This window comes from Aquarana catesbeiana, linkage group LG02, assembly GCF_042186555.1.
Source record: "Aquarana catesbeiana isolate 2022-GZ linkage group LG02, ASM4218655v1, whole genome shotgun sequence".
Taxonomy (NCBI): domain Eukaryota; kingdom Metazoa; phylum Chordata; class Amphibia; order Anura; family Ranidae; genus Aquarana; species Aquarana catesbeiana.
Genome location: NC_133325.1, coordinates 181,997,813 through 182,013,266, shown reverse-complemented (window position 1 = coordinate 182,013,266; position 15,454 = coordinate 181,997,813). Strand labels below are relative to the sequence as shown.

Genomic DNA, 15,454 nt, shown 5'->3' with positions numbered 1-15,454 from the left:
TACATAATGGCATAACTTGATGAAAAAATTTGATTTTTTTTTTTTGTTTAAATTTATTGGATGTGCCTTATAGCAGAAAGTAAAAATATTTTTTTTTTCAAAATTGTCTTTTTTTTGTTTATAGCGAAAAATATAAAAACCATACCACTAAAAGAAAGCTCTATTTCTGGGAAAAAAGGACATCAATTTTATTTGGGTACAGCATCGCATGACCTCGCAGTTGTCAGTTAAAGTAACGCAGTGCCATATCTCAAAAAAGGCCTGGTCATTAAGGGGGTAAAACCTTCCGGGGCTGAATTGATTAATATCTAATTTTGGTTCTAGTTTGCGTAATTTGCTTGTTTCTTTACACATACTGCCAACCCGAACAAATGTTTACTTGCCTTTCCCTTCTAGATGCTGGATTTAAACTGGACAGGTCTCACAAACTTACTGGATATACCGGGACTGGAGTAAGTATTCCTTGCCTGGGTTTCGTTATGACTCCAACTGTTATCATCTAATACTCTTCAGAAGGTTCATGTTTGGCCTATGGATCAGTCTTGTCCTCATTCAAATAGCAGGGCAAGGTGACAAGTTCTCTTTGCCAGAAGTCCCCCACCCACTGATACTAACCTTCCCCACCCTCTCTCAGCACTCCATTTGTGTGTCGGATCACTTAAGCAGCCCATAGATGATTTGATTGTCCTTCCTTTCACCATGGGTTGGACAAAAGGGGGAATGGCTCCCGTATTGTTTTCTACTGGTGGGGGGGGGGGGCACAGGGTGTCTTCCCTGCTGTTGAGCACAATGATTACTAATAGCGGCCATAGCCAATGGCTGTACTTAAATGTAAAAAATCTGACAGGCTTGGTTGTACCCAAGTCGATGGATGGATCGAATTGGGTGCGATCAGCCTGCCCATACGTGGATCAAATCTCAGCTGGTCCCTACTGTGCCCATTTAACGCAGTGTTGAATCCACAAGCAAACACTTGGTATATTGCAGCTTACCGATTCTTAGATGTGATGGCTGTATTAAGTTCCTTTTTCTAGGCTTTCATTCTTCTATTTTCAGCTGGTGATCCTGCAGGTAAGTCTGTTGTTTTTCAACAGAAAAGCTCTCTTGCAGTTACATGGATGAGGCAAACCATGTAACACTGGCATTCGTGCTTAAAATTATCAGCTTTGTCTTATTTATGTAAAACCTTTATCCTAAAAGGAAAAAAACTGCTGTAACTTATTATACAGTATTAGCTGGAGTCCAGCTTCAGTTTGTTACTGTATTTAATTGTGCTAGTACATCTAACACTCACCTCCTAGACTGACAATGCTGCTGTCCAAAGGTGCCCCCAGTGCTCCTTCATCCAGGATGGGGGCGCTATATAATACAGTAGATGTGTTACTGACCAGATCACCAGGTGAAAACAGAGGGAAAAAAGCCTAAAAAAATAAAACGCATGCAGCCAATCATTACCAATCATAAAACGCAATGATTGGTAAGTTGCAATATATTACAATTTTGGTTCAGGGTTTAACCCCTTCCCGCCGACCGTATGCAGATGTGCGTACTCGGCTTTCGGGGGTTATACCGGGATGATGCCCGCAGCTGCAGGCATCATCCCGGTACCGTTGTTTTGAGCGGGCGATCGGCTATCTGTATATAACAACCGATGCAGCTAAAAGCCGCTCGGCTGTTATACCAGAGGAGCGGGAGGGGACGCTCCCGCCGCTCTTACTGGGCCTCCCGTGCGATCGGGAGGCCCGGTGTCCAATCGGCTGCCTCCGGTGGCTGAGGGCGGGCTGGAACAAAGCCATGAATGGCTTCGTTCCAGCCTTCTAATTGTAAACGCGGAAGCGACGTCATGACGTCACTTCCCGTTTATTCGGCTGCCAATGGCGTCGAATTTAAAAAAATACACAGTATTCAGAATCGCCGTTTTCGGCGATCTGAATACTTTGAAGTGCAGAGGCGGGATTGGGGGTCTTTTAGACCCCCGATCCCTCCATAAAGAGTACCTATTTTTTTAAAGCGCCCCCGTCCCCGCAAGCTCGCGCAGCTAAGAAAACGCATACGGAAGTCGCACCCGCATATGTAAACGGTGTTCAAATCACACATGTGAGGTATCGCCGCGATCGCCAGAGCGAGAGCAATAAATCTAGCCCTAGACCTCCTCTGTAGCTCTAACCTGGTAACCGTAAAAAAAATTTAAAGCGTCGCCTATGGAAATTCATAGCTACCATAGTTTGTCGCCATTCCACGAGTGCATGCAATTATAAAGCGTGACATGTTTGGTATCTATTTACTCGGCATAACATCATCTTTCACATTATACAAAAAAATTGGGGTAACTTTACTGTTTGGATTTTTTAAAATTCATGAAAGTGTCCCTTTTCCAAAAATTTGCGTTTAAAACACCTCTGCACAAATACCGTGTGACATAAAATATTGCAACAATCTCCATTTTAATCTCTAGATTCTCTGCTAAAAAATATATATATAATGTTTGGGGGTTCTAAGCAATTTTCTAGCAAAAAATATAGATTTTAACTTGTAAACACCAAATTTCAAAAATAGGCTTAGTCATGAAAGGGTTAATACTGCTTTAATATCTTTTGCAATGGTGCCCACTGGTTTGTATGTACTGCTGAACCTGTCAATTAATGGAGTTCAGAAAACCTAGATCAGCCTATTAAGTCCTGTACATTTTTTCACTTTCCCTATATAGAACAGAAGACTACTGTCTGTGTTCAATGTGGAAAAAGATGACTCCGGCTCTAGGGGGCTACTGTTGGGTCACATTAAAAGCAGCTACTTTGCAAAGGAATAGTATCTTTGACCTATAGGCTACTTTCACACTGAAGCATTGGGGGCGTTGGTGGTATTTTTAGCGGCACTTTACCATCGTTTTTGCAGAGGTTTTCGGCTTCACTTTTAACCCCCCCTAGCCGAAAAAGGGTTAAAATCACCTGCAAAGTACCGCTGTAGCGGCGCATTGCCGGTGGTTCGGCAGCACTGCCCATTGATTTCAATGGGCAGGGGCGCTTTAGGAGTGGTGTATACACCGCTCCTACAGCGTTGCAAAGATGCTGCTTGCAGGACTTTTTTGACCGTCCTGCCAGCGCAGGATTCAGGATTCAGCTCAGCATTCATTGTGTGTAAGCAGCACAGTATGTCCTGTTCTTTTAGTTTACACAAGGAAATCTACTTGCATTGTTCATGTGATTTATCTCTAACAAGAGGTGATGTAAAGTTGAAAGTCCTTATGTACTGTACATATTTGTTCTAGGTTAGCGTCTTAAAGTATAAATAAATACTATATGTAGGGAGTAATAAAAAATACTTGTATAGTAAAGTTATTAAAACATTATGCAGCTTTATTGATTACTCATAAATATGGGTAATAATTAAAGCTGTATAATGTTTAATAACTTTAAAAAGGAACTACATTGCATCTGATCACCACAAGGTAAAAACACTACTTTAATTTATTTTTAATATTCAAGCATACTCACCCATCCATCCATGTATGTCTCCATGCTTTACTTTGCTGATAAATCACTTTGAAAAACACTCATTATCATTTCTGACCATGGCCATGATGAGCAAGGGCAGATGATTCATGTAGCATTCACTTCCTGTAATCCATCTGCCCTTAGCTCAAGTATGCAGTCATGAGAGTGTGCTTAGCTGAGGAAACCCCTCCTACTCTTTTCCCCTCTGAAGACTCCTGGGATGTATGACATCATTTTCCTAGGCCTGGAAACCAGGAATTTACTAAGGAAATTTACAAAAAAAAAAAAAAAAAAGTTTAAAACAAGTAAATATGATATACTTCCCTATCTAATTATTAATGCTAGAAGTATAATGATTACAAATAGGCAAAGTTACCGTATTTATCGGCGTATAACACGCACATTCATTTTAAGAGGGAAGTTTCAGGAAAAAAACTTGAATTTTTAATAAGGAACTTTGAAGCAAAATAAGGGTCAGTGCCCATCTGCAGCCTCACCATTGCCATCAATGCAGCCTGATCAATGCCCATCTGCAGCCTCACAAGTGCCATCAATGCAGCCTCATTAGTCCACATCAATGCAGCCCCACCATTGCCATCAATGCAGCAACCTTGCCATTGCCATTAATGCAGCAGCCTCACCATTGCCATCAATGCAGCAGCCTCACCATTGCCATCAATGCAGCAGCCTCACCACTGCCATCAATGCAGCAGCCTCACCACTGCCATCATTGTAGCAGCCTCACCACTGTCATCAGTGCAGCCTGATCGATGCCCATCTGCAGCCTAGAGGGGACAGGGAGGGGGGCGGGACGAGCGCCGACAGATTACATACAGTGAGAATCTCCTATGATAGACAGATTCTCACTGTATGTAATCTGACGGCGCTCGTCCCGCCCCCCTCCCTGTCTCCTCCGAAGCAGCTAAAATTGAAGTATTGGCGTATAACACGCACACGCTATTTGCACCCGATTTTCATGGTGAAAAAGTGAGTGTTATACGCCAATAAATACAGTAATTAAAAGAGTGAAGTTCCACTTTAAGTGGATGACCATGCAAGCCTTTTTTACTCATTCCTACAGATTGCTTTTATCTGCCTTCAATGGCGCCTGCTCTACAAAAGAGGAAAAGCTCAGACCCTACTAACTGGGAGACTTTGTCATCTAACCCCTAGGAGGTCTGATACTGCCAGATTGCAAATGCAAATGATGTGTGAGATCTGAAGCACTACTTGTTGTTTTCATGTTATTTAACACCACACTTTACTGTGCATGTTGCTTTTTGCAAATGTTTGATCTGTTCCATCTTATTATGTTTACTGTTTTACTCTACTGTGTTCGGTCCTAACTCTACTCTGGCATTTTTACAGTTTAATATCAGACACCATGATTATGGACATCATTTCTGGGTTCTTGGTGCTGCCAAATCGCCTTGCTATCCCCCTTACGCAAGATCTTCATGTAGCAGAGCTCCGTTCTCCACTCCCCAGGGTAACCAGTTACTGTGTTTAATAATTTAGTCTTTCTAGGTCACATTCATGGGTATTCTCACTACATCCTTTTGTTACTTTATGCCCGATTCATAGATTATGTCTAAAATCTTTCCTCATCCCATATTTTTCAGGATTTTTCTAATGGAATTTATCAGCACAAGTGCTATGGTCTATGGTCAATGTAATCACCCATTCTACTTTATTTCTCCGCCATAAATTTACTCAACAGTGAAAATAATTTAGGCACATTCTATAATTATTTCGGCCCGATGCCCATACTATGCCACACATTTTGGTCATTATTACAGTGTTTCTTTGGGATAAATGGGCATCAAGGATGCAAAGCACTAGCTATTTCTCAGTATGATGTATATAAAGTAGGTATCTTGCTTCACAGAATTACAAATCCTTTAGAAGGTACAAAGTCCATGGGAACAGCTAATGGTGGACTTTGCATTTAAAACCACATATGTAATAATTTAATGTGTTTTGATAGCACACCAGTTCCCCTGACATTTTCAGGCCAGTGACAAAGAGTGTAAAGAAGAAGTTCACATACCACCCAGGCCCCACAAATATTTTGCTTTTTACCCACACCTAGGTGTTATGCTGGGTTGTCCTCATTTAATATATTCACACACGTACATTGCCACATGCCAGGTCCCACGACAACATCATCTCTGATGTCATCAGGGGCCAGCTGTCTCTACCGGAACCTTGCAGCCAGTCCCCTGGTGACGTGCAGCCAGATCTGTCCTCCTCCAGCTACTGTATGGAAGCCAATGCCTCCTGGAATATCTGATGTGGATTTTCCAGTAGGCTGCAGGAGCACAATATACGTTGTTCTTGCCTAGGCGAGAATGGAGGCAGGGAGCGGAGTGGTGTGGGAGAAAAAGAAATCTAAATTAAAAAAATAAAACAATTGTTGGATTTTAAAAGGGTTGCAATCGTGCAAATTTCTTTTTTGTTGTGAAGGTCCATTGTGCCTTGACGTCTTTAATAGAATAGAATGCCTTTGTATTATCTTATTAATGTCTAAAACATTATCCTATGAACCTCCCAGACACTAGTAGAAGACCGTGCATTCCTTTCTTCTGCTTATTCTGTTTTGTATTTTCTGATTTTCCCATTCTTCTTTTCAGGGTGTTGTGCGTATCCATCTCTTGGAAGCTCGTAGTCTGTCTCCGAAAGATTTTCAGATGGGAGGATTGCTAGCAGGAAAGTCTGATCCTTATGCCATACTGCGTGTAGGGACACAGGTCTTCACCAGCCGTACCATTAATGAGAACCTGAACCCTGTGTGGAATGAGATGTATGAGGTAGTCATTTTATCACAACCTACTCATTCACTAACCATTTATTGACGTGGTGCAGATTTATGATGTAACATGGTCAGGTTTAAAAAGTCCATCAAGTTCAGTGACATTTCACTTTTGCCTGGGCAAATTACTAAATACATGGTAGAAATACATACTATATATTTTTATCCTTTACCTGCCAAAAGATTTTTCATTTTATAGAGCCAACCATGCATTTCATCTGCCTCTGCCAAACTACACAGCTAGGAAAAACACTTTACCACTCATTGGACAGAGGTGATGATGCTCATTTATTGACCATTGAACAGGCGGGAGATGAAGAAGTGGTGTAGGATGTTGTCTTGCTGAACTGAGAAATATGTCACCTGCCCAAGTATGCACTGTGGCAATGTAGATAAATCACAAGACTTGCTTCACAGAATTACAAATCCTTTAGCAGGTAAAAAGATTAAGGCAGGCCATAGATGATTCAATTTTCTTTCCTGCAACCAGGGGTGGGAGCAGGTATAGCTGCTTGCAATAATTGCATGTAGAACTCTGACATGCTGGTTGTACCCAAATTGATTGATGGATCTACTTGGGTACTATCAGTCTGCCCATAGATTGTTCGAATCTCGCACGGTCTCTGCTGAACCGGCCAAGATTCGAATCATCTATGGCCGGCTTTAAATATATCTTTTTTAACTGTGTTTTATCTAGTTGCCTGGAATTTAACATATAAATTGTAGTCTTTCTTATGATATTTCTTTGTTGCTTCCATGTGCAGGCAATAGTACATGAAGTGCCTGGACAAGAGCTAGAAGTTGAGTTGTTTGATAAGGATCCTGATAAAGATGATTTCCTAGGACGGTAAGGGACAACATTTGCAAAATTTTTTTGTAGTGTTTTCAACATTAGGTACATATTTAGGAGAAAATTATTCCTTACTATGCTGCCCTGCCAGGAGCATAGTGATAGTCACAGATTGTTTGGTATAAAATTGGTATAATTTGGGATTGCAGCCACATTATTTTTTATGGAGAATTGGAATGTCAGATCAAAAACACCAGCATTCTATGTTTTTAATTAATAAGAAATATACAAACCTTAAAGTAAGACACCTTAGCTATTGAACACTTGCAAGAAATCAAAGGTGCAATTGTTCTTTAACAAGTACTCTCCCTGTTAGGTCTAGATGCACAATGTGGTCTGTACAGAAAAGCTTTTGCGTCACGATGTCCTATCATAAAATCAATCCACAAAATATGCTTTCGTATACTCATATGTTGGGCTTTCCCTTTCTGCTGTCTGTCATGCTGTTTGTCACCAGCTAGTTCTACTGTTACAGTAGTACTTATATTGTTAAAGGATTTGTAAAGAAATTACCTTATTGTACCCTCCACCCTCTCCCTTTTTAGATCACGTCCCAGTATTATTTTTTACCTGTTCCTGTAGCAAGAAACCACTTGTATTACTCTCTGTGACATCACTTGAAAACTTTTTGTAGAGCAACTGCTGAATTTTAATTTCCTACTGATGTAGGCCCACCACCAGAACTACATTTTCCAAGAGCCATTTTTCAACACAGTGTGTGGGCAGATTCATGGAAATAAAGTGGTTGTAAAAGCTAAAGGTGTTTTTTAACCAAATTGATAGACAGGATTTGGTTTGCAGGGTAGATAGTGAGTTGAGTTGGGAATTTTCTTTGTTTTATTTGACATGAGCCGCCCTTCCATGTGCTCCTTGCTGCCAATGCCAGTTATAGGTGGGAGCAGTGACCATTTTTTTGTTCTAAAGGTGTTTGCCCCAATAGCCGTGCCCCCCTCCCTAACACTTACCTGAGTTCTGTATCGCTCCAGCGATATGCCTGGATTCACTTCTTCTCTTTTTTGCTCTCATAAGCTTGGCTTACAGCAGTGGGAGCCATTGGCTCTTGCTGCTGTCAGTCAAATCATGTGAGGAGGATGTGGGGGGTGGGGGCGGAGCCGCACTGTGTGTGTGTGTGTCTATGGACACAAACAGCCCAGCTCAGGAGCAAGCCTGCACATGTGCTCTAAAAGCAAGTGGCTTGCTGTGGTGCACACGAACAAGAGGATGACCCTAGAGTGCTGAAGGGGGACCCCAGAAGGGGAGGTTTAAGGCTGTTCTCATTTTAATACAGCAGCATTATTTTTTGGGAAATAAATCATTGTATGCGCTGGAGGGGGGCAGAGAGGTTTGGGGAATAAACAGAGTTTCTATAGTACCTTAGGCAGGACAGCAAATGCTGGTTGGGATTTCACAGCAGCAAAGACACTGTGCCGTCAGTCCAAACAGGACATTAGAAGCACAAACTATTTTGTTGAAGAAAACAGAAGAGCACTTTCACACTGTACAAATTTTTAAGATTGTCCTCTCTTGGTAATAATTTTAGTGTTGCCTTACAATCCTTAATTTGTGTGATTTTTGTATTTTTTTATTTTGATAAATTATACATGAGGTTTTACAATATAGACCTTTTTTAACAAACAGGATTGCATTATTGAAGGAGTAAGCAAAACATGGTATTTCAGGAAGCAACTGATATGGTAAATGCAAACAAAAGGTAGCTAGATAGGTTTAGAAAAAAGAACAATACAGTCCAACAGGTCATGGCAGCTCATAAACGTATACACTACTAGGCATACAGAGACATCTAATACAGGGTAGGACTAGGAGATAACACAGGTCTAATGCATCAAGACCCCTTTCAAGGAAATACAACATCCAGGGGGGAAACACGAAAGGAAGATGAGAACGGAACACGGGAAAAGGATTGGTGGGTTTATTAACGGAGGGAGAACAAAGAGGCAGGCAAGAGGTGACACTATAGGGGTGCCTCCCTTCCTCACACAAAAACCAAGAAGGCCCACACAGTAGTACTTCCTACTGGGACGTCCAGAAGAGCCAGACTTTATCGTACTGCCACAGACAGCCATGGTTAATATAAGTCATTTTATACAGTGGCAAATAAGAGTCAATGATGGCTTCCCGAGATAAAGCGGCAGTGAGGACAGTAGAAGTCCATTTACAAAAAAATTCTTACTTGGCAAAATATAAAATATATGGGATTAAAATTTTGTAGGGTGAGGGCGATGATCATCATCATGGATCCCCAATAGCGTCAGTTCTGGAGACCTGGGAATGGACAACTAAAACCTGAGATTAGTATGATCAGACAAATCTGATCAAAAAACAGCAATCCTAGGGCAAGCCCTGACTATGATAAAATATGAACCTTCCTTGTATACAACAACAGGGACACAGAAGGTCCCAGGCAGGATAGATTATATGGAGTCCCAGGGGATTATAGTATACTCTATGCAGGAACTTGGTTTGGTTAAGCTTGTCTCTAGAGGAAATCGCCAGTCTGGGACATTGCTCAAGACAGTCCTCCCAGTCTTCCACATCTAAAGAGGGAATATCAGCCTTCCAGAGATCCCACAGGCACTTAAGCTTGGGAGAATCAATGCTGAGAAGGGTCCCACATTAGACAGACAGCAGCTTATGAAGATCACCCAATGTTCACTTTGTATTGTTACCATTTGCAAGGTAATGTTTTTACTAACATCAGTAGTTGTATGCTCCAAATATTCCTGTAGCCATCATGGTCTTTCATATATAATGTTCACTGAGATATAGTATTGTCTAAATTTGTGTAACAGTATCACATAACAGAGCTTTGTAGTTAACAGGAATGTAAATTATAGGGCAGTGTTTTGAAATTGTTATAGGCAGCATGTTATTAGCGCAAGTAAAGGCAGTTGAAAGGGCTGCAACACTGAGTTCTAAGCGGGCATCTCAAAGTAAAGCTCGGTAAGTGGCAAGTGTGTCATTGTTATTTTTTTCACTTCAAATGGGTTTTTCAATCCCATACAAATCTTTAGCAATGCAAAACTTGCTTGAAGCAGGTCAAATGCAGGCCAGAAGGAGATCAACTGCGGGTCAAATGCACCCATCGGTGAATTCTGAATGATTTCAGAAGCATCTGAAACTGATGTTAATCTGACACCTGTGTCAACACAAGCCAAAAGCATATCAACACAGGCCCTTAAAGCGGTTGTAAACCCCTCTTTGTGATTTTTACCTACAGCTAAGCCTATAATAAGGCTTACCTGCAGGTAAAATGAATATCTCCTAAACCTGCACAGTTTAGGAGATATTCACCTTGCATGCAGCCGGTGACTTCAGAGCTCATTGCCAGAACCGAGAGCTCCCGTGAGCGGGAGTGACGTCATCGTGGCTCCGGATACTTACAGTGCCCACGATCCCAGAAGAATGGATGCAGTGGAAAGTAGAAGAATACCATATCAGCAAGCATGGGCAGGGGAAGTACTGGTTTATGTAAAAAGCAATATGAGAAAACCATCAGTTGTATAGCTGGTTGTTCTGGCACCAGACTTCTTCAGTAAAGGGTATGTGCCGGTATAAATCTATGCAGCTACCTGATGTTTGTATTAGTTTTGCAATTGTGATGTATAGACAGGTTTACTTGAATAGGGATTCAAAATGACCCTTGAATGGCAAAATTTTTATATAGCATAAGTACTCCTTATCTCAGATATCTGAAGATTTTTCAGGGTATGGGGAGAAGTTTGCAAAATTTAAAATTATCTCTTTTAAGCCTAGTACACACGATGAGAAAATCGGACAAAAAATACTGTTTTGCTGAGCAATCGTCTGATAATCTGATCATTAGTGCACAGCTTTTGAGAGCTAATCATGACAGTTCATGTAAAATTATCCGAAGGGACAAACACAAAAATGTTTCTCTTACGATAACAGAATGAACGATTTTCATGTAATTAATATGGTGTTTGTTGCATGCTCGGAAATGAAAGAATACATTACAATAAAATACAACACATTACATCAGTTCCAAATTTGTATTCTGCCATATGAGAGTTTTCAGAACTTTAATAACCTATTCGTTTTTGATATGAGACTAGCGTGCAAAAAAAAAAAAAAAATGGACGATTGTTCGTCTATTATTCTTATCGTGTGTACGAGAAATAACTGAGCTAAGATGACTTCTACCCCAAAGGTCTGTTCACTGCAAATGGCTACTGTGTTTGTGTGTGGTTATCTCTCTTATCTTTGATCAGAGAGATAAAGTCTTTTTCACAAGCCTGTGACATGTGTACATGTTAGGAAACAGATTGTGTGATAAGTTTCTGCAGTGTCTGTGGTTTTTTAACTTTGTAAACATTTGCTGTCATTTTATGTTAAAACTTCCTGTCCTAAATTATGGTTTTCAGAAAAGATATGTTGACGACACAATTTAATATAATTTATAGCAGAGCAGTGGTCTGCAGTAACATATCAACAGTTTTCAGATATTTTTCTATGCTTACATCTTTTTTTGCTTACATCGGGTTGTGTCTAAATCTTTTCATGCAAAACAACGTTCTTTTGAATAGTGTTCATTCAGATACAGTATTTGCAATGTGTCATAATGCACTGTAACATTTGCATGTTTTTTTTTTTACATGTCAACGCACATTGAGGGGCCTTTTGAAATGAGAAAAAGTGAATGTAAAACGTGGGTGTCGCTGTGTGTTAAAATGTGTACAAACTTATGTCAACACATTTCAACACTCATTAAAAGTATATGAATATTTGTTTATAATTTTAAATAGCGGCCAGCACCAGGAATAAAGCCAGGAGATTATACTTGCACCAGTCATTAAGTGCTTTAATCCTGGTGTGCTGGTATCTAGTCATAATTGCTGCATACAGTGCCTCCAATGCTGTGCACCTAACCCCTGTAAGAGCTATAATGTGGTTTGGACCCATTGATGCATTAAACATGTTAAAACACACAACACCTGTTTACACCTACTGTATGTGTGTTTTATTATCACGCTTTTTGTGTTTTAGTGTACATTCTGATGTGTTGACACACTTTTTACATGCGCTTTCATGCATCTACAATGATATTAGTGGGCCTCTCAATGTGCACTATAGAGCAGGGGTGCTCAACCTGTGTCCCTTTGGAGCCCTCTGATGTGCCCCTCGACCTCAAACTGAATGCAGGAATTTTGGTGCGCTTTCAGAAGGTGCACCACACCCGGAAGATATAATAGAAGTCTATGGCAAAACGCAGCTAACACGCAGGAAAGCCACAGATGCACTGCGATGCACCTGCGGTGCTGGTAAACTGCGGTGCATCAGTGTGAAAACAGCCTTTATAGGGGGTTGAGGACAGTAAGTGCTCATTTGCATTTGCGGTTTGACGGCAGGGACACCCCATAGTTGAGACGTGTTTTTATAACACATACACACCCAACCACTGATGTAGCTGCAGAGGTCACAATGGTGACCCTGCCCCATGTTCCAGGAGGCCCATGTGGTCTCTTTGTCATATTCTGTTTTACACTTGGACAAGAGGGGCTGCGGGGACGGCATATACAGGAACCGATCCTTTCCATTTTCCTCCTGCAGCCGCTGAAAGCCGGCTTCTCCTCCTTTCGTTCCAGCAGCTTTAGGAGGAAATTCTGAATAATTTAATTTCATTGTGGCCCGCGACCGGTTACCAAATCACTTAAGTGGCCCTCACTCTTCAAAATGTTGAGCACCCCTGCTATAGAGTATAGGTGTGAACCTGGAGAGGTGAGATGCTACATGAAGCCTGACAGTTGTTTCATTTCCAAATGCCTTCAAGCTGATAACACCTGCTGTCTACCAAGTATGTATCACAGGATTACAACAAATGACCTGGAGACATACAAAACTATAGCATGTTGTATTTTATACAATTATGTTTACTTTTATGCTGGTAAACTGCGTGTGTATGTGTTATCGGATTGAGCTCTGGCAGTTAAAAAGACAGCAACTGTCAGTCTCTTAAAGCCTCTCTAATGCTTCTCTAACAGGAATCCTCACACAAAGTAAGCCAAATAGAGGGATAGGTATAAATATTTCATAGGTAAACATGTAGAATTAAATTAAATTAAGACTAGGTGCTCAGAATCTTGCATAAATCCAATTGTGACCGGTTCTCTTATTAAATGATTTTATTATCCATGTATAGTAACTAATCTTTCCCTTCAAATAAGCATTTCCTTGTTATATACTAAAAGTGTTTTGTATCTGCTTATTTACCAATTGATAGCTGGATGTACCTGGATATGTTTGTGTACATTTGATCTGCCCATCAAATGGTTTTTGTTCACTTGACAGTTGTACTGAAGTACTTTGGGCCTATAATTAAAATTAGTGAAAACATTTTGCAATGCTGAAACGACAAAAAGATGTGTCTGATTCTTCATTGTGCTTTTAACACAAGTCATACAAGACAGCATAACCATATAGAATTTTTATATATACACCGGGCAAAATTATAAACGCAACACTTTTGTGTTTGCCCCTATTTATCGGGAGCTGAGTTTTTTATTTTTTTTTTAAATAACAAACATGTCATACTTGCCTCCACTGTGCAGTCCGTTTTGCACAGAGTGGCCCAGATCCTCGACTTCTGGGGTCCCCCGACGGTGCTGTTAGCTCCTCCGCGCATCGTATAACCTCCTAGGAGAAGCGCTCTTCCGGGGGGGTTACCTTGCGGGCGCACTCTTGAGTCTAGCATTCGGCGTCCATTGACACCGAATGTAGGACTCGGCACCGCCCCCAGGTGCCCACGTCATTGGATTTGATTGAGAGCAGCAGGAGCCAATGGCTGCGCTGCTATCAATCTATCCAATTAAGAGCCGAGACAACGGGGAGAGGGGAATAGCGCGTCTCTGGCAGGAGAATACAGGACTCGGTTGAGTAAAACGGGGGTGGGGGTGGGGGCTGGGGGGCCGGTCAGTGACAGAAGTTTTTTCACCTTAATGCATAGGATGCATTTAAGGTGAAAAAACATGAGGGTTTACAACCCCTTTAAAGATCTACGACATTTTCTATGTACACAAAATGCCTATTTCTCTCAAATATTCACAAAACTGTCTAAATCAGTGTTAGTGAGCACTTCTCCTTTGCCGAGATAATCCATCCACCTCACAGGTGTGGCATATCAAGATGCTGATTAGACAGTGTGATTATTGCACAGGTGTGCCTTAGAATGGGTACAATAAAAGGCCACTCTAAAATGTGCAGTTTTATCACACAGCACAATGCCACGGATGTTGCAAGTTTTGAGGGTGCGTGCAATTGGCATGCTGACTGCAGGAACGTCCACCAGAGCTGTTGCCCTTGAATTGAATGTTCACTTCTCTACCATAAGCCGTCTCCAAAGGCGTTTCAGAGATTCGGCAGTACATCCAACCGGCCTCACAACCACAGACCACGTGTAACCACACCAGCCCAGGACCTCCACATCCAGCATCTTCACCTCCAAGATCGTCTGAGACCAGCCACCCGGACAGCTGCTGCAACAGTCGGTTTGCATAGCCAAAGAATTTCTGCACAAATTGTCAGAAACCATCTCAGGGAAGCTCATCTGTATGCTCGTCGTCCTCATCAGGGTCTCAACCTGACTACATTTTGTCATCGTAACCATCTTGAGTGGGCAAATACTTACATTGTATGGTGTCACTTTGGAGAGGTGTTCTCTTCACGAATTAATCCCGGTTTTCACTGTAAAGGGCAGAGGGCAGACAGCGTTTATGGCGTCATGTGGGTGAGAGGTTTGCTGATGTAAAAGTTGTGGATCGATTGGCCCATGGTGGCGGTGGGGTCATGGTATGGGCAGGCATATGCTATGGACAACGAACACAGGTTCATTTTATTGATGCCATTTTGAATGCACAGAGATACCGTGCGTGACGAAATCCTGAGGACCATTGTTGTGCCATTCATCCACGACCATCACCTCATGTTGCAGCATGATAATGCAGGGCCCCATGTTGCAAGGATCTGTACACAATTCATGGAAGCTGAAAACATCCCAGTTCTTGCATGGCCAGCATACTCACCGGACATGTCACACATTGAGCATGTTTGGGATGCTCTGGATCGGCGTATACGACAGTGTGTTCCAGTTCCTGCCAATATCCAGCAACTTGCTAGTGGCCAAAAACCTCCGCAAAAACAACGGTAAAGCGCCGCTATTTTTAGCGCCAATGTCCCAGTGTGAAAGTAGCCTAACACAGATTTAGACAGATTTGTGAACAATTTTTGAGAGAAATAGGCCTTTTGTGTACATAGAAAAAGTTG

General features: G+C 41.5%; 1 protein-coding gene across 1 annotated transcript in view; it reads left to right on the top strand.

The window, feature by feature from the left end:
* ESYT1 (extended synaptotagmin 1) overlaps nt 1–15,454 on the top strand; it is a 159,025-nt gene that overhangs the window by 86,404 nt on the left and 57,167 nt on the right. Inside the window, exons 8-11 of the mRNA XM_073613978.1 lie at nt 397–452; nt 4,863–4,983; nt 6,128–6,304; nt 7,071–7,153. Of these exons, the coding sequence (XP_073470079.1) occupies nt 397–452; nt 4,863–4,983; nt 6,128–6,304; nt 7,071–7,153 (437 nt within the window). The remainder of the gene's footprint in view (nt 1–396; nt 453–4,862; nt 4,984–6,127; nt 6,305–7,070; nt 7,154–15,454) is intronic.